The sequence below is a fragment of the Balaenoptera acutorostrata genome, chromosome 2, assembly GCF_949987535.1.
Source record: "Balaenoptera acutorostrata chromosome 2, mBalAcu1.1, whole genome shotgun sequence".
Taxonomy (NCBI): domain Eukaryota; kingdom Metazoa; phylum Chordata; class Mammalia; order Artiodactyla; family Balaenopteridae; genus Balaenoptera; species Balaenoptera acutorostrata.
This window is the reverse complement of record NC_080065.1, coordinates 82,354,521-82,382,024: the sequence shown is the minus strand read 5'-3', so window position 1 is coordinate 82,382,024 and position 27,504 is coordinate 82,354,521. Positions and strand designations below refer to the sequence as shown.

Here is a 27,504-nt window from a genome sequence, read left to right as displayed (position 1 = left end):
TAGTAGAAGTCACTTCGCCTAAAGTAGGAGTTGCTGTTAAACGTGCTCCTCCCATTAAACTACCACTCTGCTCTTAGAGGCGGGTCGCATCTTTTAGGCAGCCGGTCCTGACAGATATGAAAAATAATTGGCGTATGATAGCACTTAGGGTCCGCCGACTAAGCCACATAACAAAATCACTTTACAAAACAATACTCTGCTTTGTTCCGTACTATATGCTTCATAAGACTCAGAAGACGTTTTATTGCCCCCAAGTCAGTGAGAAAGGTACCTCTTTTTAGTAACAAGGACCTGTAGTATAAGCTGCGCAGGCGCGAGCCGCCCGGCCGCTGTGAGGCGCGGGAGAAGCCGGAGTGCCCGCTTTCCTAGCGTTGTTCCCTTGTTGAAACAGGCTTCTGGCCTGGGTCCGGGGCCGCCATGGGGAAGGTGAATGTGGCCAAGTTGCGTTACATGAGCCGGGATGACTTCAGGGTCCTGACCGCGGTAAGAAGTTCGCCGTTTTTCCCTCTTCCCTGTCCTTTTCCACCGCGCGTGCTCTTCCTCTTCCTCCAAGTTTGCTGGGAGCTGAGCGCGCTTTAGGCCCTGGAACGCGGCCGAGGTTGGGAATGGGGAAAAGACCGGAGAGTCGGGTTTTTCAAAAGCCTTTGTTCAGAAGCTTTTTATCTTCCCCCACGTAAAGCAAAGACCCTTCTTTTCCTTCCTATTTTGCTCCCCTTCTCCAGAGCCACATCGAATCTCTGTAGCCTGGGAAGCTTCTCTCATCCTGGGCTTCTGACCAGCTGAGAAGGGTTTAAGACTCCTGGAGAGTAATTGATAGCATTGAGTTCCCTACTCACAGATTGAGTCACATAGCATTCCTTCAGTTTCATTCAACCCACACATACTTATCGGATATGTAGTAACAGTTTTAGAGAATTCCAGGGGTTACAGGACGAAGGAGGCAAATCATCAAGTAAACGAATAAATAAGGGATAATATTAAGATAATAAGTGCTGTGAAGATGATAAAGCGAATAACGGAATAGAGACCCCTCATGGTGGAGACAGGTAGCCTGTTTAAATTGTTTAGTCAGAGGGCTTCCCTGGTGGCGCAGTGGCTGAGAATCTGCCTGCTACTGCAGGGGACATGGGTTCGAGCCCTGGTCTGGGAAGATCCCACATGCCAAGGAGTAACTAGGCCCGTGAGCCACAAATTACTGAGCCTGCGCGTCTGGAGCCTGTGCTCCGCAACAAGAGAGGCCGCGACAGTGAGAGGCCAGCGCACCGCGATGAAGAGTGGCCCTCGCTTGCCGCAACTAGAGATAGCCCTAGCACAGAAACGAAGACCCAACACAGCCAAAAATAAATAAATAAATAAATTTAAATTGTTTAGTCAGGGAAGACTGCCTGAGTGCAAGAATCTTGTCTGTTTTTATAAAGTTCCTGGCATTTGGTAGGTACTGAATAAATATTTGCTAAGTAAGAGAAAGAATGCGGGGCGGGCATAACAGCTGAATGAGAAGGAGCCGGTCCAGTGAAGTCCTTGGAAAGAATTGAAGGGAGAGGAAGCAACTGTGGTGAGTGCAAAGGCCCCGAGGCAGGAACAATTTCTGAAGACTAGAAAGGCCAGTGTGGCTGGAGCATAGTGAGCAAGAGGCTGAAGAGTTGGAGATGTAACTGGGAAAGGTGAGAGCCAGATCATGTGCTATAGATAGTCATGCAGGCTTGGTAAAGAATTTGGAATATATTCTAAGTATAGGGGAGCCAGTGAATGTTGTTAAGCAAGGAAGTGACAGAAACGGATTTTATGGTCCTAGTCTTATAGCACAAAGATCAACACAGATTAGGCATTTGCAGAATAAAACACATTTATTTAGGAGCTGTTATCTTTTGCTTAAATAGGCATTTCTTAAGGCATAAACTATCAAATGCAAATTCAGTGTAAAATTTGGAAGGCACTTTTTTCTCCTCCCATAGATTCTGAAATTCAGCCAGACTTTCTCTAAATACCTACTGTCAAAAGATACCTTCCTTCTCTACTTCCTCAGCACATTAACTCACTCCTTAATGCCTCTGACAGAAATAGGGGAATCAAGAGAATGTTAGAGGCTGGGAGAAACAGAACAAAGCATGGAAGATGAGTTAAGTTTAAAGTGTGAGGTTTTGGTTGGGACATCAAAACGATGCCAGATTTATCTTCCAAAACTTTATTTTTGCAATTCTTAAGTTCTTTTTGAAGCTCACCAAGGAATGGCCTAATTCATTAAATATTTCAGTCTCAGTTGAGTCTTACTAGTCTTGGTATCAGTGGCCACCTTTCCTTGACCATCTTCCCTTTACTTCTCTGGCATCTCCTACATCAATAATCATACTTTGACTGGCTGCCCTTACCTTTCAGTGTGAATTCTCCCCCCACCAAATTCCGTCCCTTATCCTTTTTCTTCCATTATCTCTCGCTTAATGATCACATCCACTTTATGACTTTATCTCTTACTTCCATCAAGTAATTGACGATTTTTTCCCTGTAGTTATGACTTCATTCCCAAGTGCAGATCAGCCTTTCCAATTTTCCTTAAACATCTTCATCTGAAGTACCTTCCATGAAGGACCTTCCAACACCTCAGACTCAGTGTGCTCATATCGAATTAATCAACTTTGTCTACCCCTTCACTCCTTTCCCAAACTCCATTAAAATAATAATTATCACTGTCTTAAAGCCTCTTCTTTCTTTTCACTTCACCTTTGACTCTTCATTCACTTTACCCTCCCACATCCAGTGCCAATCCCTCCCATACTAATTTCTTTAATTCTTTCCCTCCATTACCACCACCTCTTCCCTGTCCTGGCTTCTGTTTCCTCTGGCCTAGACTGTTGTCTTAGTTCTCCAATACAGCACCTCCAGTTTTTGCCTTCTCTAAACCACTTTGCATATTCCTGCTAGATTAACATCCTTAAAACAACCCTTAAGTCTCCCTTGCCTAAGCATCTTCATGAGTTTCCTACTTTCCTCAGTATAAAATCTAAAACTTTTGGTCTACATTTCAGGTCCTTTCATATCTTCTCATTAAATACCTTCTTAATAAATACCTGGAATATCTGTAGTTATTAAACACAAATATTTGGATGTCAATACGTATTTTGGTACATACCATATGTTAGTAACTATGTTAAGCACTCACAATTCATACTCTTGAAGTGCATATAGTATAGTAGAGAGAGAGAGAGAGAGAATATGAATATCAATGATTATATACCAAATTATGATTAAAAATATGTCTAGAGAAGGTAATAATTATGTCTCACAATTGGTTGGGAAACTGCATGGTCAGGAAAGTTTGACGGAGAAGTTAAGTTTTTCACAAGGTTTTGGTAGACAACAGCTCTATGTTGATTATGATTGCATTTTGATTTCTTCGATTGCAGGTTGAAATGGGCATGAAGAACCATGAAATTGTTCCCTGCAGTTTGGTTGCTTCTATAGCCAGCCTTAAACATGGTGGTTGTAATAAAGTTTTAAGAGAACTAGCAAAACATAAACTTATAGCTTGGGAGCGAACCAAAAGTAAGTATTTGAGGCACCGTTTGTGATTTTCCATGTAACTGGCTTCCCCCAGAGCAGGTATTCCAAAAGGCAGGTGGAAGCTGCCAGACTAGGAAAGCACCAGACATAGAACTGACACAGTACACTTCTACCATGTTCTATTGGTCAGAGCAATCACAGGGCCCACCCAGATCCAGGAGGCTAGAGAAGGAGCCTCCATTTCCTCTTAGGGGATTAGCAAGTTCCAATTGCAGAAGAGCAAGTGGGATTAAGATATTGTTGCTGTCTTTGGCAAGTACAGTCTGCCAAAGGACTCTAGAGCATTACCTCTCAAACCATAGTGGTGAGGGATGAGTTTCTCTGTTTCCACCTATTATGGATCCGTACCTTTATAAAATAATAAAAATAATTACTAGAAAAATGAAATAAAAAACTGACAAAATACAGGCACAAATTCCTTCTTATTAGAATTGAAGGCATAAAATAACTTAGTCAAATTGATACAAAAATTTTTGAACCACTTAATTTCAGTTTCTATAACTTGTCACAGACTAGTAACAAACATTTATAGACTGGTGTCAGTCTGTAGGTTACACTTTGAGTAACACTGCTCTAGAGAAGAAATAAAAATTACAGCAAGAAATGCCAAAACTCATAAGCCTGGGTAGCCAGTCTTTTTCCAGCTAAGACTTCCCTTGTTTAAATTTTTCTCTTGACCTGATGTGACTTGATGGTACAGTGTAACTAAAATGGGGTCTTTCTCATTTGATTTTGTCTAGCTGTCCAGGGCTATCGGTTGACAAATGCAGGCTATGATTACCTAGCTTTGAAAACACTTTCTTCTAGACAGGTGGTTGAGTCTGTTGGAAACCAGATGGGTGTTGGCAAAGAATCTGGTAAGTGCTGATAGTACTATTGAGTGCATTTTATTTGCTTTAGTTTATGTTTCCCCTTGAGAAAGGATTCATCTTTTCTATTTTTCTAACTAAACAGTAAATTAAAAAGTTGGCTGAAAGCAATACAGATTTTGAAATTACCCTTAGTTTAGTAAATTACTGTTTTTCCATAAGTCTATCACTGAAAGTTCAGTTATACCAAGAATCGGTTTTCCTCTAATAACTGAAATCTTTGGCAAATACTTTATTTGTTCTTATTTTAATATCTGATAAATTGAACATTTGTAATAATTTTTAAAAGTATCACAAGGGGGCTTCCCTGGTGGCGCAGTGGTTGGGAATCTGCCTGCAAATGCAGGGGACATGGGTTCGAGCTTTGGTCCAGGAAGATCCCACATGCCGCGGAGCACCTAAGCCCATGTGCCACAACTACTGAGCGTGTGCTCTAGAGACCACGAGCCACAGCTGCTGAGCCCATGTGCACAACTACTGAAGCCTGCGCACCTAGAGTCTGTGCTCCACAACAAGAGAAGCCACCGCAGTGAGAAGCCCATGCACTGTAAACGAAGAGTAGCTCCCGCTCACCGCAACTAGAGAAAGCCCGTGTGCAGCAACGAAGACCCAGTGCAGCCAAAAATAATAAATAAATATTAAAAAGAAAAAAAAAGTATCACAAGGAAGTTATAAAAACCACACTTTCCATCACAGCAATATGATCAACAGGGCAAAGTTAGATATGTGTGGAACCACAGAAAAAAATTCTAAAATAGCATTAAACAAATACCTATGTACTGGTTTTTTATGTGTGGTAAAAATAAAGAACAGAGAAAGATTTTCTTTATGCCGTGCTCTCTTATACACTACTTTTTGTCCTACAAAGTTTATGCTGTATAGTTACATAATTTAAACTGAGAGAGCAAAAAAATTAAAATTAGAAGTAAAAGAACTATTAGGAAACCTATTCCAAAGGAGGTTGTTTTGGTACTTCATATGGTTTGTATGTCTACTATATTAATATCCAGAGTATGGTATATATTTAATAAGTAATATTAGAGTTACTAAATACGGGAGCGTGTGTGTGTAAAAATGTATAAAATGATGTAATGAAACACCTCTTAATTTTTTTATGTCCAATTTTTTTCAATTAAAAAAATGGCTTTTAAGTTTTAAGAACTTCATTACTTGCAAAACAGAGTACGGTAAAAAGTGAATCTTAACTCCTAACCCAGGTCTCCATCTCCTGTTACTACTTCCCAAAGCTATCACTATTTATTAATATTGTACATATCCTAGAAATGTTCTATGTAAATACAAGTATATAATGTATTGAGGATGTACGTATATACATTCACATATCTTTTTAATCATAGGTGAAAGCAAACAGTACTTACAGTTCTATACCTTGATTTTTTTCCACTTGGTGCATCCCTGACATCATTTCATATCAGCAGAGGTGTCTTTCTTGTAGTTGCCGAGTATTACAGTCTTAGAAATTAAATTATTAGAGTTAAAGTTATGTACATTCAAAATTTTGATATTACCAAATTTCCTTCCAAATTGTGTCAATTTATAATCTCACGAACATGAGAGGCTGTTTCTCTCATGAGTAATTAGGACATGTTCTGAATGTTAGTATTAAAATAGCAACTTGTTTGATAGAATATTTATGGGAAGATCTCCATTCTGATTATTATAGGATTATATTCAGATACTCAGTATTTATTCATTGAAGCAATTTAAGAATTGAACTTCACATTGTTGAAAAGAAAGAATTTTTTTCTTTTTGGCCCTGCTGTGTGGTATGCAGGATTAGTTCCCCGACCAGGGATCAAACCCATGCCCCCTGCAGTGGAAGCGCAGAGTCTTAACCACTGGACCACCAGGCAAGTCCCATGTTGAAAAGGAAGATATTATTAATCACTGCTCGTACATGTAGGACACTAAGGAACAATTAGATGTATTCCCACTAAATGAAATTGAGCATTGAGCATCTTTGGAAGCAATAACCTTTGACACCTTTGCATCCCGGTTTTCTTTTGTAGTAGATATTAATACATGTCATCATTTTGTATTGTAATTAAAATTACAATAAAAAGAATTTTGCTGAATGGTAAGTATTTCTGGTTATTAGGAAAGATAAAATTTGGTACAAATAAAACCAAAGTTAGAAAATTAGAATTGTTTAAATTTACTGGAATAAAAATATAATAATGATCCTTTTAAAATTTTGACTCTAGATATTTACATTGTTGCAAATGAAGAAGGGCAGCAATTTGCATTAAAGCTTCACAGACTGGGAAGAACCTCCTTTCGAAATCTGAAAAACAAGCGTGATTATCATAAACACAGGCATAACATGTCTTGGCTTTATTTATCTCGTCTCTCTGCCATGAAAGAATTTGCTTATATGAAGGTATTTTTAATAGTTTTATATTTTTAAGCAAACAATATGTGTAGTTAAAAGGCTGTAGTGACACGCATCAGCCTGTTGCCTCCACATCTCCCTACTCCCAGTCCCAGTCCTCACAGTCACTTTTAACTCTTTTGACTATTTCTGGTATTTGTTTTTCTCGTGGTTTCCTTCTACGCAAAGCTATTTTTAGCTGTTATAAATGCATAAAGGCAACTTGTATTCTACAATATTAACAAGATAGAGTAGCCTGAAATAACTAGTGATGTAATTGCCTCACAAATGTGTATGTGTGAATGTAAATCTATACCTGTCTATACATATGTCTGTCTCTAATTGAAAACACCAGATAATTACCTTCTGTAGAAACCTTAGTCTCTCAGGTAAATTGACTGGTATTTTTTTTCCCCACAATGGAAGAAATGTCAATTTATGAATTTGTATGTATATTGGAAATGGTAAAAATCTTTAGTTTTTAACCTTTTACCTTCCAAATTAAGTTCAACATAGATTTACTAAATATCTTTAATAATAACCAAATAAATTGTCTTCACTAATAATTTAAATTAGAAAATAACTGCATTCTTATTATTCTCTCCAGTAGGATTTATTTGTTATAACTTATCTTTTTAAAATTTTGAATTATTAAAAGTCACTCCAGTGTATGACCTGTTGTTTCTTGGGAGTTTCAGTTTGATGTTCTTTGAGTAGGTTATTTTAATTCATGTGCTTAAATTTTTAGTAATCCTGAGGGAAGAATCCTCAAGGCAGTATAAGTAAGTGATATCGATACCATACATATTGTGTTTTTTGTGTTATATCAATGGTTTGTATCCTGTGATAGTCAGTAAGTAGGCAGTTTGGTAGGAATTGTTACACATTTCCCCCAAACTATATTAAGTGTCTTCTTGGTGTGTTTATATGAAGGCACAGGAATAGAGCCTGGTTGTGGATAAATATGCTTCTTAAATTTATTCTCTCTTTTCCTAAGCGAAAATAAGATAAGATTGAGCTATAACTTAAGGGTTAAGCTATGGTACAAGGGCTAGACCACTATGACAATAGTTAGAGTTGTTACATACTGTTGAGCTGCCAAAGCATGTTCAAAACCATTTGGATTTAAAAATAACAAATATACGGCCAAGCAGACAATCTTTGGGGAGAGGGAAATAGTCCAAAGAAGGTAGGAAGTAGAGTAGACAGCTCTTAAAATTAACCCTGTTAATAAGCATATATTGAGTGTCAGCTGTGTCCCTACCTCTATATTAAGTATTTTGTTGGGGGAGGTGAACAGTGGATACCAAAGAAATAACAAGTGCAGTGTGTGTTTTAAAGTTGGAAAGATAACATGAACACACCTAAAACAAAGAACAGTTTAAATGTCAAATTATATGTTGAGTTTAGAGAATCTTCTGTAGAGTAGAATGATCGATGAAGGAGGTTTCATAAGTGAGTGGGAGTTGAGTAGAGTAATGGAGTTGCATATGATTTGTCTGTAAGGCAAAGACAATAAGACAGTGTACTTTGCAAAGGAGCCAGAATGGCAAAGACATGAATATTAGTGTGAGCCCTGTGTGTATGGAGACAGTCACTAAGGTGACTGTCTTGATCACACTCCAGAGTGTTTATTGGACAGAGTATTGAGAGAACTAGGACTGGATAAGTGGATTAAAGAGTTTTGAAAACTAGGAAAAGTTATTCAAACTGAAGTCGGTATTTACAGCCATTGTAGTTTTTTTAAAATGGAGCATTGACACAAGTGTCTTAGTCGGTACTGGTACACTGAAGAAAGGTTTGGTGTGGTAGCAAGAACTAGAACCACTGTTGGCGTGATTCAGGTATCAATGACAAAGGCCTGCTTAGAAATGGTGGCATTCCAAATGGCAGAGGGCATAAATCTAAGATATTTTGAAGAAAGTAATACAACAGGCCTTTGTAAGCAATAAGATAGAAAAAGTTAAACATAGGGTAAAAAATGGATTTATGGATGGTGGGTAGTAACATTTGACTCAGACTACTACAGTGTTTATTTGTGACTACAGTGACTGTTTGTCACATAATAGATTTATATTGTATATTGGGGTCTGAAGAAAAAGGTCAGTGCTGTATAAACTGAAATGCCTAATATATTGGAATATTTCATTTCCTGTTACACCAGAAGACAGAATATTTCCTAAATCACAATTTATTTCCATTTGAATTTTTTAAGCACACTCCCAGTAAATGACAGAAACTTACAAAATAGAAGATATACATATCGTAAGAGACTAAACTTCTTGAAGGCGGAGACATTTTCACACTCATTTTTGTAACCCTAGCACAGTGTATAATATTTAGTAAATGTTCAGTAAATGAATGTTTGGTAAAAAAGTGAATTACAAAAACTGGTTTACAATGTTGTTTTTATGTGCAGCTCATTCTGTGCTGTGAATAAGCCATACATAAATAATCATGTGTTAACTGTAATTTTGTAAAGGCTTATATGTTGTTTTTTCTGGTTGTGGACAGGTACATTTAATTTTATTGTTCCCTAAAAATTAATGACCTCTTCATTACTTTTCACCTGTTTTGCTATATTTTAGGCATTGTATGAAAGGAAATTTCCAGTTCCAAAGCCAGTTGATTATAATCGCCATGCAGTGGTCATGGAACTCATAAATGGCTATCCTCTGTAAGTATAATTCTTTAAACCTTGAGTCCTAATAAATAATTGTAAGGTTCAGTTTTTAAAAATAAATCTTTTTTCTGTAAATGGAATATTGCTTCTGGGAGGTTAGAAATTAACATAAAGTAGTAGACTTAAAGGCAAATTGAAAATTCAGTTTCATTCTGACAATATATGGATTTTATACTCTCTGACTCAGTCAGTAAATAAACAGTCTAGTGTGTGCCAAGCGCTGTTCTAGGCTCCCCAGTAAACAAAACAAAGTCCCTGCCCTCATAGAGCTTACATTCTGATGGAAGGAAACTTGCAGGAAATAGCTAAACAAGGAAATATTTGATACATCAGATGGTGGTAAATGCCATGCATAAAAATAAAGTGGGGTAAGGGGGACAGGAAGTGTTGAGGTGGGTGGGTGTAGGAGGCTGCTATTTTACATGGGGTGACCAGGAAAAGTCTCCTTCATAAGGGGATTTTTGAGCAGAATCCTGAAAGAAGTGAGAGAGGAAATCATGCAGATTCTAACATCTAGGAACATTTCAGGCAGAGGCAAGAGCAAATGCGTAAATCCTGGAATGGGAGTATGCCTGCATGTTCAGGAAACAGAAGGCCACTGTGGCTGGAGCTGAGTGAGTAAGGGGAGAAATTGTAAGTGATGAGATCACAGAGGCAGCAGACGATTTGTAAGCCATTGCAAGGATGTTTTATTTATTTATTTTGGTGGGGAGGATATATTTGACATATAACATTCAGTAACTTTAAGGTTGATTTGATACATTTATATTTCCTAATGTGATTGCCATTGTAGCAATAGTATAAGGACTATTTTGATTGAGACAGGAAACCACTGGAGGATTTTTTTTTTTTTTTGGTGGCAGTGAAAACTCCAGGTCCTAACCACTGGACTGCCAAGGAACTCCCTGCCATTGGAGGATTTTGAATTGAGAAGAGACATGATCTGACTAATGTTTTAATGGGATCACTCTGGCTGCTGTATTGAAAATAGACTAAAAGGAGACTAGGACAGGATTAGGAAGAAAAGTTAGGAAATTATTGTAATAATGCAAGCAAGAGATGATGGTAGTTTAGATCAGAGTGGTAGATGTGAAGGTGATGAAAAGTGGTCAGATTTTGGATATGTTTTACAGTCAGGGCCTACATGATTTGTTTGGGATTGGATATTGATATAAAGGAAGGGGCAGGTAAGGATAACACCAAGATCTGGGGCCTGAATAACTGGAGGGATAAAGTTGCCATTTACAGAAATGGGAAAGACTGCAGGAAGACAGTTTGGAGTTAGAGGGTGGGGCAGAATCAGAGGTTCAGTTTGGGACATGGTAAGTTAGAGATGCCCAGAAGCTCAGAGAAGTCTAGATTAAAGTCTGTGTATGAGCCTGTATGAGATCACCAAGAATGGTTAAGATAATAGGTCTTAGGATTAACCTTTGAGGAGCTCCAAAATTTATACGTCAGGGAAAAGCTGAAGAACTAGCTAAAGAAACTAAGAAGGAATGATCAGTGCAGAAAGAGGACAGCCTGAAGAGTTAGTGTACCAAGGGTCAAGTGAAAGGAGCTACTTCAAGAAGGGGGAAGAGGTTAACTGACAGACCAGATAATGATGAAGGTAGAGAATTGACCATTGGGTATAGCAACATGTAAGTCATTGGTAGTTTTGACGAGAGCTATTTCATTGGAACAAGGTTGAATGAAAGCTTGTTTGAAATGGGCTCATTAGAGTGCTCATTAAATTGGAGAAAGCACAAGTAGAGGAGTTTGGCTGTTAAGATGAAAGAAAGAATGTGGTGTACTGGAAAGAAGATACAGAATTGAATGGGTTGTGGCTTTTTTTTTTTTTTTTTTTTTTTAAAGCTGTTATGTCTGTATGCTGATAGGATTGAAGAGAAAACTGCTAGGGAGACGTGGTGAAATGGAAATAATATTTAAATGTAAATACACACATGCTTGCTTTCATTAAAATCATAAATGAGGACAAATAACCATTTTCATACTTACACTTTCAGATGTCAGATACACCATGTTGAAGATCCTGCATCAGTATATGATGAAGCTATGGAACTAATTGTTAAACTTGCAAATCATGGGCTGATTCATGGAGATTTCAATGAATTCAATCTCATTTTGGATAAAGATGACCACATCACCGTGATCGATTTTCCACAAATGGTTTCAACTTCTCATACCAATGCTGAATGGTATAGTCTGGATGTAACTGTGTTTATGTGTGATGCAGTCATTTTTTATTTATTAATAATTTTTCAGCTTTGTCATACTGTAATTGGGGTTAATAATTGGTTTGAAGTGGCTGATCTTAAGAGTCTAAAAATTTGGGGTTTTATTTAAGGATATCAAAATGCTCTGATTTTCCCCCTAAGAATTTTTCTTACTCCTCGGTATTTTAAAAGTGAAAAACAATGCACTTTGATACAGTTTTTAAAACCTATTCATTAAAATAATGCTGTATATTAGAAATCTGAAGAAACTGCCTACTTTTATAATCATCAAAAGAATTTGAATTACTCTTGTAACCTGACAGACTTTCGAAAGTCAAACTTTCTCAGCCATGGAACTCTTTATTCAAACAAACGTTTAGGTGGAAGCTCTTTTTTTTTTTTTTTTTTTTTTTTTTAGAGTTGGGATCCGAATGTTATTTTAGGGCTATTCAATACCATTGTAGTTTATTTTATTTATTTATTTATTTATGGCTGTGTTGGGTCTTCATTTCTGTGCGAGGGCTTTCTCTAGTTGTGGCAAGCGGGGGCCACTCTTCATCGCACTGTGCAGGCCTCTCACTCTCACGGCTTCTCTTGTTGCAGAGCACAGGCTCCAGACGCGCAGGCTCAGTAATTGTGGCTCACGGGCCTAGTTGCTCCGCGGCATGTGGGATCTTCCCAGACCACGGCTCGAACCCGTGTCCCCTGCATTGGCAGGCAGATTCTCAACCACTGCGCCACCAGGGAAGGCCCGGAAGCCCAATTTTTAAAACAAAAGCCTGCTCAGAAGAAGTAGGGACATGGAAGGAGGAACCCTAGAACCACATCCTCTCTGCCTTTCCCCTTTTCTCTCTGCTTCATGGTTGCCTCCAAGAGGGCTTCACCAGGCATAACTTAATAATTTTTTATGGCCTTGATGAAGTTGTGGTTTTGTACTGAACTCGGTTACCAGACCGGTAATATCTCTCATGTTGTTTTTAGCTTTTATTTTGTTAAGAGAAAGGAATTCACGTAAAACCTCATCCCTGACACAGGGCAGAATCACTTCATATACTGTGATAATCTTATTTCTCATATTACTTGACCATTTAAACAGCCAAATTGTGAAATATGACAGGATATTTTCCTTCATGTGTTTGTATTCTGTGATGCAATTGAGTGTAATCAAATTAAGATTGAGTATTTTTTTCTCCTGTTCTCTCAATTCCATGTCATCCTGTCTCTTAATTCTCCCTTTCTGGAAACCTTCTAGAGAATTCAATCTGTTCTGGCTGCTTTATGGTAGCCTAAAAAGCAACCTGATATTCAAAGGTCCTTCTACTCTTGGTCCAGATTAACATGTCTCCAGATAACCATTTATAAGCCACAGCATTACTTATCTCCTATAGATGTTTACTGCATATTAGTTAATGGGTAATAAAGATAATATAAACATAACATTAGTTCCCAAACTTTTTCTTATGAGTCACTAGTTTATTTTTATCTTCAGCTTTCCCAGTTGACTAGAGGTTCTAGTGCACATAGCTGAAGCTGATGGGAACTATAACCAGACAGACTGGAAACCAGAGAAGGAAGGTAGAAATCTGCCCCCAAACTGCAGGCCCTTATCTTTTTTTCTGGGATTCATATATATGTCTGTCACAGTATGGGAAAACCTTGAGTTTTCTAACCATAAGAACTGTATGCAGGCTTCCCTGGTGGCGCAGTGGTTAGGAATCTGCCTGCCAATGCAGGGGACACGGGTTCAAGCTCTGGTCTGGGAAGATCCCACATGCCGCGGAGCAACTGGGCCCGTGAGCCACAACTATTGAGCCTGCGCGTCTGGAGCCTGTGTTCCACAACAAGAGAGGCCGCGAGAGTGAGAGGCCCGCGCACTACGATGAAGAGTGGCCCCTGCTCGCCGCAACTAGAGAAAGCCCTCGCACAGCAACAAAGACCCAACGCACCCAAAAATAAATAAATAAATATAAATAAATTTATAAAAAAAAAAAAAGAAGATACTTCTTTAAAATTTAAAAAAAAAAAAAGAACTGTATGCCATTGACAGCTTATAGTCCTTGTTCCTGGGCTTTTAGTTTTTCAAATACCAACAGCTGATTTGTTTCTTTTTTCTTTTGAGTAACATCCTTTTCTCTTTCATGTAACAATAAGAATGTCATAACAAATAACAAGGATGTTGTCATTGGCTAATAAGGAAAAAGATGAACAACAAAGGCTATAAAAAAATGATTCTTGCTTTTGTAGGTATTTTGACAGAGATGTTAAATGCATCAGAGATTTCTTCATGAAACGTTTCAGCTATGAAAGTGAGCTTTTCCCAACATTTAGTGATATCAGGTTTGTATACTATGTTGCATAAAATGATAGAATTCTGAATACCAGATTTATTTAGTTCTAAAAGTTAACACTTTCATCTAAAAAATTTTCATTATTATTGTTGTTCAGTATCATTGCTGTATAATATACAAATGAAACTTAAAAACTATGCCTGCCTGTGGTCCATTAACCTTACTGAATTTGGAGGAGGAACCTACTTAGTTTCTTATAAGTTCGAGAACTCTTACTCAATATAGGATGCTATGTGAATAAACCATTTTTAAGGAATCAAGCCAAGTGTTTATCAGAAATTGTGTTTTTCCTTTATTCACTATAGGAGCTATCTTTAATTGATTCATGGAACATAATTATACGTAAATTCTCACAGCCAAATGTTCTCATTTTGTATACGTAGTTAAGATATTTTCTGGTTTGGGATGATTGACATAACTTAAAATCTTAGCCTCCTCTGAAAGTTAATTTATTAAGTCAATAGCAACTGAAGTTTGTAACTTTTCTACTAATATCTGTTGCTCTTCACAGTCATTTTATTCCTTTTTTTTTTTTAAGATTTATTATTTATTTATTTATTTAATTTATTTTTGGCTGCATCAGGTCTTAGTTGCGGCATACAGGATCTTTGTTGAGGCATGAGGGATCTTTTCTTGTGGCGTGCAGGCTTCTCTCTAGTTGTGGCATGCGGGTTTTCTCTTCTCTAGTTGTGGCGCTCAGTCTCCAGGGCGTGTGGGCTCTGTAGTTGAGGCGCATGGGTTCCAGGGTGCGTGGGCTCTATAGTTTGCCGCACACAGGCTCTCTAGTTGAGGCGCGAGAGCTAGTAGTTGTGGTGCGTGGGCTTAGTTGCCCTGTGGCATGTGGGATCTTAGTTCCCTGACCAGGGACTGAACCCACATCCCCTGCATTGTAAGGCAGATTCTTTACCACTGGACCACCAGGGAAGTCCCTCACAGTCATTTTATTCTTAAATGACAACCAGCATATGTCCTTTACATTTCTGTAGTTAAGTGATTTAAGTATCACCTTTTAGGCAGAGAAAAACCTTTAAAATATATAAACTGTTAAACTCATTTGAGAGTCGTAATTTATCAGAACACTAAATACTTAATTCATGTCAGGTGGATTTTTTTTCTCTAAATGCATAACATTCTTTTTTTTCCTAGGAGGGAGGACTCTCTTGATGTAGAGGTTTCTGCCAGTGGCTACACAAAGGAAATGCAGGCAGATGATGAACTACTTCATCCAGTAGGTCCAGATGATAAAAATATTGAAACAGAGGAGGAATCTGAATTCTCATTTTCTGATGAAGAGATATCAGGAAAAGCAAAGGACTGTAGATCAGATAATGAAAGTGGACAAAACTCTATAGGTGAATCAGTTGACTGCTGTTACAGATCATCTGGAGACCGTGAACAAATAAAGGAAGACAGTTTGTCAGAGAACAGTGCTGATGCACATAGTTTTGAAATGACTGAATTCAATCAACCTTTAGAAGAAATAAAAGGGCAGGTTGTTAAAAACAATTCTGTAACTGAGTTTTCTGAGGAGAGTAGCAGAACTGAACATGACACCAGGCAAGATGATAAGACAGGTCAAGGTGGAATCCTCATGGGCTCTGAGGAGTATGAAGATGAGTGCCCTCATATGATTGCCTTGTCATCAGTAAACAAAGAATTCAGGCCTTTCAGGTATAGACTTCTGTTGATTGGTTTTTTACTTTAATCTGGAGACCTATACTTTGATTCTGGTAAATGAGTGTTTTTTTCAAATGACATGACAGCTATATTCTGCATCATTATGTGCAAAATGAAAGTAAATAACCCTTTTATAGTTAAAAAATAACCCTCTACAATTGAGTTGATGCTAGACAGCCTATTTATTCAATTTTAAGCAGTTCTGCTTTCAAATTCAAACTGATTACTTTCAAATAGTTAATATCTCTTGATAAGTTGATGAGGTTTTAGATGGATGAATTATTTGTATTTTTTAATAATTATTCATCTAATATACGTTTGGTTAATGTATAGTCCAATAAACATGTAGTAAGTGTGCTCTCTTAAAATATCTACTTACAGTGAATTTTCCCTCGTGCTTTGAACCTTCTGTACTTATTTGTTAATGTACAATTAAAATTACTGTTATTTTTCTTTTAAGGTTTTTTTTTTTTTTTGACGAGTATTAGTGAATCAGCCTCAGCTTAGATTAGCGAAAGATCTAAAATTTTACTTTTAGATTTGGGGTAGTTTGATGAAATATGGCTTTATGTATTTCAAAGTAGTAATATGATATAAATTAATCAAGCATAATTAACAATTAAAAATTAACTAAATTTTGATTTTAATTTTAGAGATGAAGAAAATATGGAAGATACTAATCAACATAGAACAAGAACTCTGAGTGTTACTTCTAGTGTGTTAAGCTGTTCAACAGTTCCTCCGGTAACTATTCATTCAACATTTCCCAGGTGTTATTAGCACTACTGTGGACAGATTATTAAGCTAAGACGCTCTGAGGATTAGATGATGTACAGGACCACCTTGGCCATTTGGACTTCACATGTTGATAGTATAAAATTGATAACAAGTGCAAATTTAGTAAATAGGAGAGAGGGTTCACTTCGCTTTTAGCTGGAACGATCAGAGCCTTCAGGGAAAACACAGCATGTAAGTTGGCTTGAATTTGAAAGATGAAAATCATAGAAATTTAAATCCAAGGGGGACTTTGTAGATTCTCATGTGATCTTGTCCCTGCATTTTAACAATTAGGAAATTGAGGCTCAGACAAGTTACATGACTTGGCTCAAGATTACTCAGCTAGTGACAGCACTGCACCTTAAATGTGAAAATGCACGAGCTTCGCTAGCTAGCTTGTTCTTAAATTTTGAAAGAGGAAAATAGATAATTATAAAACTTTCAGTGTCTCAAGCTTTTGTTGGACATTTAGCAACAAATGTCCAAAAGAATTTCATAAAGGACATTTTCTGGACAGGATAATGAACGCATAGTCCAGCTCCTACTGATGAGCTTTTATGCCTGCTGGCCATTTCTCCTGGCTACCTGGAAGGAAGAATCAGTTTGTTTCCTTTGTAGATTTTAAGCAGAGATAAAATTACATAATTGGTGTGGTAGGTTTTTTCCTTCTGGTTGAAGGTACTAAGTTGAATACCATTAAAACTAGTTTTTAGTGATAACTTTACTTAAAATGAGCAAAAGAAGAAAATCAGTTTAGAAGGTAGAAAGGAGGAAATCACATTATTATTTAGAAAGTGAATTCACAAGGAAAGAACTTTGTTTTTTCCTGAACTCATTTTTTAAGTTCAAATATATTGTTAACAAGTTAAAATGTACACCCTGTGGTGGGTAATATGGGACATTTACAAAATTAAATCAGTAATCAAAAAACAAGCTAAAAATAACAGTACTCTGTTTTATTAATATAGTGCACTTTTAGTAGTACTGGTATCTTTACTCGATAATAGAAACATTTGGAACTTGTGAGACCAAAATAAAAGAATAAAATTCTATAAATGCATTGATTTTATATACTCTTTTCTGATGGCCTCATAATTTACCTGATTTTCTGAACATAAAATTTAAGTCTGTGAAATCTTTGAAACATCTTTTAATTATGATGGAAGATAATATCTCCCTTTAAGTATTATCACCTGTCTTGGTTAAGAATTTCTCTCACTTTATGATTGCCTGTCTATTCTTGGCTTTGATATTTTTCTGTACTTATTGAGATGTGTTCACCCTCCTTTCTTTGATTTATCAGATTCAAAACATAAGTGCATTTATATCTAATTATTGGATTGGCCAAAAAGTTCATTAGAGTTTTCCTGTAAGAGCTTACAGAAAAACCCGAATGAACTTTTTGGCCAACCCAATACAGTGGTGTAAAATTGGCAATTGCATATAAAGAAAAGTTAGATTACTCCTGCTACTTCCTTAAATTCTAAGTTATGCTCTCTTCTGTATATAAAGATGATGACACTAACATTGTCTTTAGGTCTTGTCTTTATGCCATTTAACTTACAGCTAACACAAGGAACTTATATTTCAGATGGGGTCAAGCCTATAATAAACTGCATCCATTATAAGATACAAATTTGCCTTTAGTCTAAGGGGGAAAAAGATCTCTCTAGCCTGCTTAATCAAAAAGGTTTCTCTCTAATCACTGGAAACAAATTGACCATGTTAACTTCTAATTCTTTTGGAAATTTGGTCATACTATTTTCCTTGAGGTCATATTCCATTTTTTTTTAAGGGTCAGGAGAAAACAAACTTTTATTACCTTCGTTAATTTGATGATTGTTGTTTTCGTGTCTGCAAAACTAAAAGATTTGCTCTGTGTTCTTTGAAATTGTAAAATCTGTTTTCCTCTTTAAAATACTTTTTTTTTTTAATTTTATTTATTTATTTATTATTTATGGCTGTGTTGGGTCTTCGTTTCTGTGCAAGGGCTTTCTCTAGTTGCGGCAAGTGGGGGCCACTCTTCATCACGGTGCGCGGGCCTCTCTCTATCGCGGCCTCTCTTGTTGCGGAGCACAGGCTCCAGACGCACAGGCTCAGCAATTGTGGCTCACGGGCCTAGTTGCTCCGCGGCATGTGGGGTCTTCCCAGACCAGGGCTCGAACCCGTGTCCCCTGCATTGGCAGGCAGATTCTCAACCACTGCACCACCAGGGAAGCCCTAAAATACTTTTATAGTTCCCTATTTATTGGCAAAGTTGCCATTTATGAACGCTGTTCTTTCTAATATGTAACAGAATTAAATTCCAGCTAAACATTAAGGTATATTGATTTTAAATAAATACATACACGGCCACCATCAACAGCAACAAACAACAAAACAACAAAAGTACATGATTTTCATTCATTTTTTCATGTACTCCTTGAAATAATACAGAAGTATAGTTGACCCTTGAACAACACTGGTTTGAATATATGGGGTTTTTTAATAGTAAATGCTACAGTACTATATGATCTGTGGTTGGTTGAATCCGCAGGTGCAGAGGAACCTCTGATACAGATAGCTGACTCTAAGTTATACTCAGATTTTTAACTGCGCTGTGGGTCAGTGCCCCTAACACCCGCGTTGTTCAAGGGTCAACCGTATTTTATTTTGCATTTCACCATTTTTTTAAAAAAATATACTAATGTGGATTTTTCTCCCACTTTTTTTAACATGAAAATTAACCTTGTAGGATTTGTAAATTGTTCTGAATTAGGAGGTATATGCATAGTAATTCATTACCTCCTTATCCTTATTTTCTTTAGCTGCTTGATATGATTATCTTATGGTCTCATTGAAGCAAAGAACGAAGGGGAAGTTCAAGCAGAATATTTAGAAAAGAAATTGATTTTTTTTTTTTTCTTGGAACTATCCCGGAGGCCTCTGTCTGAACTCAAGTTTAAATGTGGTGCATGTTCTACTGTTGCCTCAGTCTCCTGTTGGGTACCTTCTTTCCTAGTTTTATCTCTTTTTCTCACTGAGTTTACTTCTTTATGTGGCAGAATGGATTTTAGTAGTTTTTTGAGTGAATTTGGGTGGGAGAGAGGACTTTTTATTACTAAAAGTGTCTTTTTATCGTGTCCTCACACCTGATTGAGAATTTAAGTATTAGAGTTGTGGTATGGAAATAATTGACCTTCAGAATTCTGAAGGTATTGCTTTGTTTTCTTGGTGATAGTTAAGACGATGCTGATCTGATTCAGGTTTCTGGTCTCCCGCTGGGGTGAGGAGGCTGTGATAGTCGCCTGGCTTCCTGGGGTAGAGAAAAGTCCTAGAGGCCAGTCACTCCTGTGTTAAACTTTCAGCCAATCTTAATGCTTTCAGTAATGAAATTTCTGGGATAGCAACCAGGTGCTTCTAAGACTCTGGCCTTCCTGGAACTGCATCTCCTGGGATATCAGCCTCTGCAGGAACTTGCATTTTTATTCTTCTGTTTTGCTTTCTCTTCTTTTACCTTTCCTCCCACTGAGAATCATTGGACTAAAATAAAGAGGGATAACTTGTTAAAGCCTGTCTGCCTAACTATGTAAAATATCCGAAGTCTGCATTTAACTTATCTGATCCAGAGTTTTATATTATACATATACAGTCCAAGAAACAGTGCGTTAGGCAGACTAGTTTTTCTAGCTCCTTTTTACCTCTCAAATCCATTAATCTTTAATTTTTTAACTTGACAGATTTTTAATAAATGCTTCTTTGTGCCTAGCATAGGTTGGGACATATTAAGAAGAGACCCTTGCTTCAACCCTTTCAGCGTTCAACTTCTTTTTTTAGGAGAGAGGTTGGATGATGCAAGATTATACACAATTAAACAACAGGCTGCTTCAGAGGAAAAAAAAATTATGTGAACGGAATATTCAGATTTTTTTCTTCATCTTGTAAGTCATTTGACATTGGCAGCCTGCGTCTTAAGTGATAAGAAATAATTTGAATTTATGATCATTCACCGTGTGAAAACATACTGTTTCTCCCAGAAACTGTATGAGGACTTTTCCATGAGTAACTGCTGCCATCAGGTCATCTCTACACCTGAAGTTATGAAGGCACTCTTGCATATATTTGACCAGTAGTAAATGCTTTCAAACATAATTTTCCACTACAAAACCATGCCTCCCTTTACCTAGAAAGCAAAGGAATAAGCAGGTTTTTTTTGGTTTTGTTTGTTTGTTTTTGTTTTCTTTCCATCTTGTTGGGTTTGGGTTTTGGGGTTATGGTTGGTTGGTTTTTCCCAGTGTTCCCGATAGACACTAGGTGGCACTATGATGATTTGTTATTTAAAGAAATGTGACTATTCACTACTATATGCTACTTTTTGCTGTAATCTGTATTTCTGTTAGGAATTTAATTCCTCCTATTTTATAACAGTTTGGTGTTTTATTTTATTGCTGTTTAATATAGTACTGTCAGCGTTTGGAATTTTTAAAACTCATGCTTTTAACAGAAATTTGAAAAATATTAGCAATGTAAATCTTTGTTTTATTGAATATTTACTCCTTATCAAAATGGTCAGTTATCAGTGATACTAATTCATGAAATCTTTCCAGGAATTGGTGAAACAGAAGGTGAAGCGTCAGTTGACAAAACAGCAAAAATCAGCTGTGAGACGACGATTACAGAAAGGAGAAGCAAATATATTTACAAAGCAACGGAGAGAAAGCATGCAAAATATTAAATCAAGTTTGGAAGCAGCTAGCTTTTGGGGAGAGTAATATATTTAAGAACTTGAATATTTTTCAAAAAGTTACTATGATCCCTTTTTAAGCCACCTTTAGTATTTTTTGGACCAAGGCAGATATATATATAAATAGATAAGTAAACCCTCTTTCATCAATAAATTTGACTCATTCGGTACATGTCTTCTAAAGAACAACTATAGTAATTCTGCTAAAGCAACCCAGTTTTCCAAGTAATTTTTTGTTAGGAATATTTGAGTATTTTTTAAAATCTAAATATCACTGTTTTTGCTGGGTTTTGTTCTCTACCACAAACAGGTAGATTGCTTGGTTTCATATTCCAGCTTTTCCACTTACTAGTGGAAACAACCTTAGGCAAGTCTTATTTCTCTCTCCCTCTTTCTCTCCTTCTCTGCCTCAGTTTTCTTAGTGTTAAAATTGGGTTTATAACTACTTTTTTAGCCTTGTTTTGAGGATTGTATGAGACAATGCACAGAAAACACTTAGAACAGTGCCTAGCACTTTAAAGTGTAGCTATTGGAATGGTAATTATGATGATGTTTATCTTTCAGAAAATCTGCTAATGACTTGGTTGCATTTTATTTAGCCATAGGCAGAATTCACTGCCATATTTTTTTTTTAGTCTCTAGTATTAAGGATAAGCCAGCAATGTCTCCTTTTATTTTCTGCTACTTAAATTGGTAATGTGGTCATGGGAACAGAAACTTGAGAGAGTCACACCATGACTTTTATAGTTTCCAGTTTTTATGCAGCCTGAACAGAAGTAGAAGACTTAAGGGTGGGGGGAAGTAGAAGGGATGAGAAGTGAACAGTTCTTTCTGATATTCTTAACTGGGTGGGTCAAGAACATATTTCACGTCAAAGATAACAAATATAGTTGACCCTTGAACAACGTGGGTTTGAACTGCGAGGGTCCACTATACACGGATTTTTTTTCAATAAATACATACTACAGTACTGCATGATCTGAGGTTGGCTGAATCTGTGGATGTGGGAGGGCTGATTGTAAAGTTATAGGTGGATTTTCAACTGGATTGGGGGTCATCATCCCTAATTAGGCCCCACGTTCAGCTGTACTCACTTCACTGGGTGCAGGAAAAAAGAAAATATGTAAGGCATGGTTTCTCCCTCAAAGACTTTATAATCTAGTGAGATGTGAAAGTGGGTTCTTAGGTACATGTACCTGATGATAATCCAGTCTCTTCAACAACAGCATGGCCCAGAAGAGGGACGTCACTTGCAGTGAAAGATGGCCACTAGATGGCAGTGTCACCCCACAGTCACCAGCCAGGATGTCTTTGAATTACTTGCATCTGTAGTTAGCATTGGCCAGGAGATACAACAGCAGATTCTTTTCCAAGATTGACAAAGACAGCAGATTCCCTTTAACCTTTGCAAAATTAATTCTGCTGTTCCTTCACAAGACCTATCTAATAAATTCACTGTAATAATACAAATGCAAGAAAATGTCAAATCTAATTCCCTTGAAAATTATACTAATTTTGAAAGTATTTACATAGCTTTGAATTTTAGGTATGTCTTTAAATTCAGATATTCATTTTTTATAATCTACTTTAAAGCATTTTAATAACAATGTTGAAGACAGCATAATAGAACCACAGAATATTTTGGAATACATTTTCTTATAGTAAAAGTTTCAAAAGCAATTTGGGAAACTATATGACTTCACCCTACTCAGCTTTATTCAGTTGACTCAGTCCACTTTTTGGGTACCTGTTACATAAAAAGCTTAACTACTATTTGAGGAACTTAGAAGGCAAATAAACATAGTGCTTGCCCTTAATAGCCTTAAGATTTCCTGTGAGTTACAGAACAAATTAGTCAAATGTACAAACCTAAACAAATTATTCTGGGTCCAATCACAGTGATTTTTAAAAGATGTTTTTGAGTAGCCATCATTTAGAAATTAGAGGCTTTGCCTTAATCAGACAAGATGTAACCCTCACATTTTAAAACATCCATAATAAACAATAAAAATTTTTAAGTCTACTACTAATATAGTAAAACTGTATTGTGACTCAAAACACTTGTTGAATCTGGGAGTTTCAAATTTAAATCCTGGTTCTACCACTTCTCAGGTACCTTCTGTAGCCTCTGTAACCTCGCTTTTTTGATTTGTAAATGAATACATTTAATGGTCCCTGTCTCAAGGTTGTTCTGAAGATTAAATAACACCTTACAGGAGCTTAGCACAGTGCTTGATGCTGGTCCCTCAGTATCCCCTGGGGATTGGTTCCAGGACCACCTGTGGGTATCAAAATCCTCTCATGCTCAAGTCCCTTAAATAAAAGCACAGACGGTGGGTTCTCCATCTCAGCGGGTTCTGCATCTAAGGATACAGAGGGCTGACTGTATGTTTAGTGTATGTATTGTTCAAATGACTTAAGGTTACCAAAAGGGAGATTCCAGAGGAATCTTTCCATTTTTCAAGGTATTTCAACTATGATTTTATCAAGACATACAGATACTTTGCAGCTTTCCATTGTCTACTTGATGTTCCCTTGAAATAAGCTTTTCCTGCAAGGTATGCAGTTTGTATTTGTGCCAAGTTTGCGGTGTTGGTAACCATCAGTCTGTTCTTTGGCGTACAGATGGCTTCTGAGCTTTCTCCAGAATCATAAAGATCTTTAAAGGGTACTAACTGGAAGGTTAGTGCAGTTCAAGATAATCCTTCTTCTAGTTAAGTGCACTGTAAATTTTCTGACAAAACACATAGTTGCCTAATTAAAAAACTTAGCAGGTAAACCTGCTGCCTCACAGTTTTATCAGCCATTTCCACAGGATAAGGGGTTGAGTTCATTAGGTTCTCACGGAGAGCACTTCCCTGAGGTGTAGGTTTGTTTCATGTCACATTCAGTGCTCTGGGTAGGCTAAGGCTCACCATCTTCATTGTTCTTCATCCTTCCTCAGAACAACTCCCTAGAGAGCATCAGGCCATATCTTAGTTTGCCCTTGATGTGTTTTATGAAGTACTATGCAACTGTAATGGCTGGGGATGAGGTAAAGTTCAGAATAGTCATGAGCTGCACAGTTGCATAATAACCGGGAGTGTGGGAATAACTCCAAAGGCTACAACACTCAAAAAGACTAATATTGATATGTTTTAAAGACCTTAACTTTTTCTTTTACCTTAGTATTATAAATCCTGATGACATTAATATTAACTTTATGTAACACTTAGAATCAAAGTATTGTAGTTTTAATCCCATAAATAGGAGCATGCTCATAAATATGTTATTTAGGACATTTGTCACAGTATTATGTGCTTCCATTTAGAAAAAAAATAACCACTTGAAATAAATGAATCAAAAAAAAACCCTGCTTACTATAACTCTGCTGTTGGTAGAAGAGGTTTGGCCTGCATTAGGAAGGAAAAAACATGTCCACGTCAGTTTTCCAAGTGGTTTGGTGTTGTGTAAAGTGGTATCTGGGGAAGGAGTACACAGGTTTTTAAATTTTTGTTGACTGAAGGTCTCTTGGAGAGACAGGAACAAACACACAACAGTTACATGGCAATACAGAGACTACACTAAAGAGCCTGATACCACTGATCTAGTGCTGAGGAAATTCCAAGGATAGTAGATAAGTGAAAGGCCAGAGTGCTTTGGTGAGTTGTTTTGGGCAAGGGGGATTTGGTTGAATAGGTAGACTGAAAGAGCTTGCTAAGAGGAAATCATGCAGAAAATTCACAAGTCAGAAATCAATGTAGTATGCTTATTATACTGTACATGGGGAAAAGTGTGGCAAAGGTCCAAATTAAAGATTTTGAAAAAATATTTTTTTTATTTTATTGAAGTATAGTTGATTTACAGTGTTGTGTTAATTTCTGCTGTACAGCAAAGTGACCCAGTTATATATATTTTTTCATATTCTTTTCCATTCTTATTTATCACAGGGTATTGAATATAGTACCCTGTGCTATACAGTAAGACCGTTGTTTATCCATCCTATATATGAAAAATTTTAAGTTTAACTTGATGTATTAGGAAAAAGTGATTGTAGATTTTAAGCAGTGCAATTATTTGATTTTAAAGGGAGGAGGCAGTAGAACTAAGGGAACTTTGTCAATGTTAGACAATGGATTGGAGGAAAACTAGTATCTAAAGTGTTATCCTGTTGTCTTGTCAGCCTAAGTATTCCAATTAAGACAACCTGGAATAGAATCCTATTCTATCATACTAGAGTTATAGTCTTTATTGCCTTGTTCTTATTTTAGAGATGGGAAAACATCTTTAGATGTAAAATTACTTTTCCAAAGTCACATAGACTGAATAAGGTTGGGAGTGAAAGAAAAGATGGAATTCATGCTACCGGCAAGGTGAATGGTTGGAAAACCAGTGTACTCGGGTGGCTTAGACCTTTGTTTCCGGCCCAGGGGTCTAAATTCTACAAGTCACTAAGATCCACAGACTGTGACTTGTCTTCCTGGTGCCGTGGAGATATGAGAAAAGAGAGTCCTCACAACCAGGTCCAGGCTTTGAGTCCTATCTTTCACAAAGTTCCTCCATTTTTAGAAAGTGGGTGGGTTTTTTCACTTGCTTTTCCCATAACAGGCCTTTTCATCTTCTCACGGGCCCAAGAAACCCATCTCAGTAGACTGAAGCCCTGAGTGGAATATTTCTGGTTTAGAGGAGGTGGAAGGGAAGCAGGGTGGTGCTGGGGGAGTAGTTCTTTTTCCTTGAGCTCAAGGCTAATGAGGTACCTTGAGAGGATCAGAAGAATATATTTTGGTCAGACTTGGTCTTTCTCCAGTTTTCAATTTGTGGAAAAATAAGCACCCTTTCTATACAGTTTCCTATCCCTCCTTTAAACAAATTTGAAAAGAAATAATGTTTCTTCTGTGTCAGCAGGATGCATGCTAAGTGCATTGCTCTGGTGGTGACTGCATAGGAAGTGAAATGGAAATTATAGTTTATAGTGTGAAATGGATGGGCACCAGGCTTTTATCTTAATGTAAGCATATCCGTAAGTGTGGCCTGAATTGAATTAAGAGTCTACTAATGATGCAGTCTTTACAGGAAGCTTCATCTAAAATATATAGAGCAGTGAAGTTACTGGCTTGCTTGAACCTAACATTGCCATCAACTAATCTCAGTTTTGTCATTTGTTTATAGCCAAAAACGTTTTCCCTAGGTTTGTTTTAATCAAATATAATATTTTTCATAGTCTAGATTTTCATTTTAACTTGCTCACTGTTGCAGAGATTTAAACATTTCATACAACTCATACCCCAGAAACATGACTTTATCTAAAGAAGGAAGAGGGTAGCTCTAGTTAGTCCATGTAAACTGGGCGTGTGTCTCACCCCCCCAGCATGCCCCTTATAGAAGACCGCATCTTTATTTTTATTTTTAGATAAAAAAATAAAACTGGAGTTCTTATTTTAGAGATGGGAAAACATCTTTAGACGTAAAATTACTTTTCCAAAGTCACATAGACTGAATAAGGTTGGGAGTGAGAGAAAAGATGGAATTCATGCTACCGGCAAGGTGAATGGTAGGAAAACCAGTGTACTCGGGTGGTTTAGACCTTTGTTTAACTGGAGTTCAGCTAACTCTTTTAAGATGAATCTGATCATTTTATAGCCACAGCTTATATTTTTTTTCCCCAACAACCAACAAAATAAATTCCTATCCTGGAAAGCGGGAAGCAGGGGGAGTAGGGGTGGTGGTCCTGTGAGAATATGCAAGGAGAGGGAGAGGAACCAATAATCAGATAAACATTTATTAAAGATAAAACATTGTTGTAAAGGCCACTGGCATAGTCCACTCTAAAAACAAGCTAAAAATAATTTTTAACTCTTCTTTTCAAAATACATTATTATGCTGGAAGTCAGCCAGCCACAGTTAAGGTAATCAATTCAGTTTTCATTGAACACATAGCTCATGACCCAAGAGCTTGGCATCATTATCTCCAATCTCGTAAATGTGAACATCCAAATTCCTCCACCTTTAAATAACTCTGTTTATCTTGGAAGTGTTAACCCGTGAACTAGGAAAGCCTCCTCCAATGATATCTTTCGCCTCTAAAGTATTTCTTGAAGAATCAGTTTTACTTCTCTTTGGAGACAAAATACCAAGATTGGGCTAGGTGATTGGTTACACAAAACAATCAAGATGATGTGGGCTCATTCAGGATCCCCAAATATATATGAAACAGAAGGTGCAGATAAATGAAGGGTTTACTTTCATTGTGCTTTTTGGTTCTCTGACTGCCCTGGCAAAGAC

The 27,504-nt window shown here is 37.0% G+C and overlaps 1 protein-coding gene across 4 annotated transcripts; it reads left to right on the top strand.

Moving 5' to 3' along the window:
- The first annotated feature begins 317 nt into the window (after positions 1-317).
- RIOK2 (RIO kinase 2) lies at positions 318-22,218 on the top strand. Of its 4 annotated transcripts, XM_057540903.1 has the most exons (11): positions 318-483; positions 3,402-3,540; positions 4,299-4,415; positions 6,653-6,828; positions 9,408-9,496; positions 11,509-11,700; positions 13,963-14,055; positions 15,213-15,737; positions 16,397-16,487; positions 20,337-20,440; positions 21,107-21,245. In XM_057540903.1, exons 1-11 carry the CDS (start codon positions 418-420, stop codon positions 21,114-21,116), a joined length of 1,602 nt encoding a protein of 533 aa, XP_057396886.1. In that variant the 5' UTR covers positions 318-417; the 3' UTR covers positions 21,117-21,245. The 4 variants fall into 4 exon arrangements, with proteins under 4 accessions (XP_057396886.1, XP_007197547.1, XP_057396887.1 ...); XM_007197485.3 differs by lacking the exon at positions 20,337-20,440 and having other exon boundaries at positions 21,107-22,218; XM_057540904.1 differs by lacking the exons at positions 4,299-4,415; positions 20,337-20,440 and having other exon boundaries at positions 21,107-22,218.
- The last annotated feature ends 5,286 nt before the right edge of the window (positions 22,219-27,504 follow it).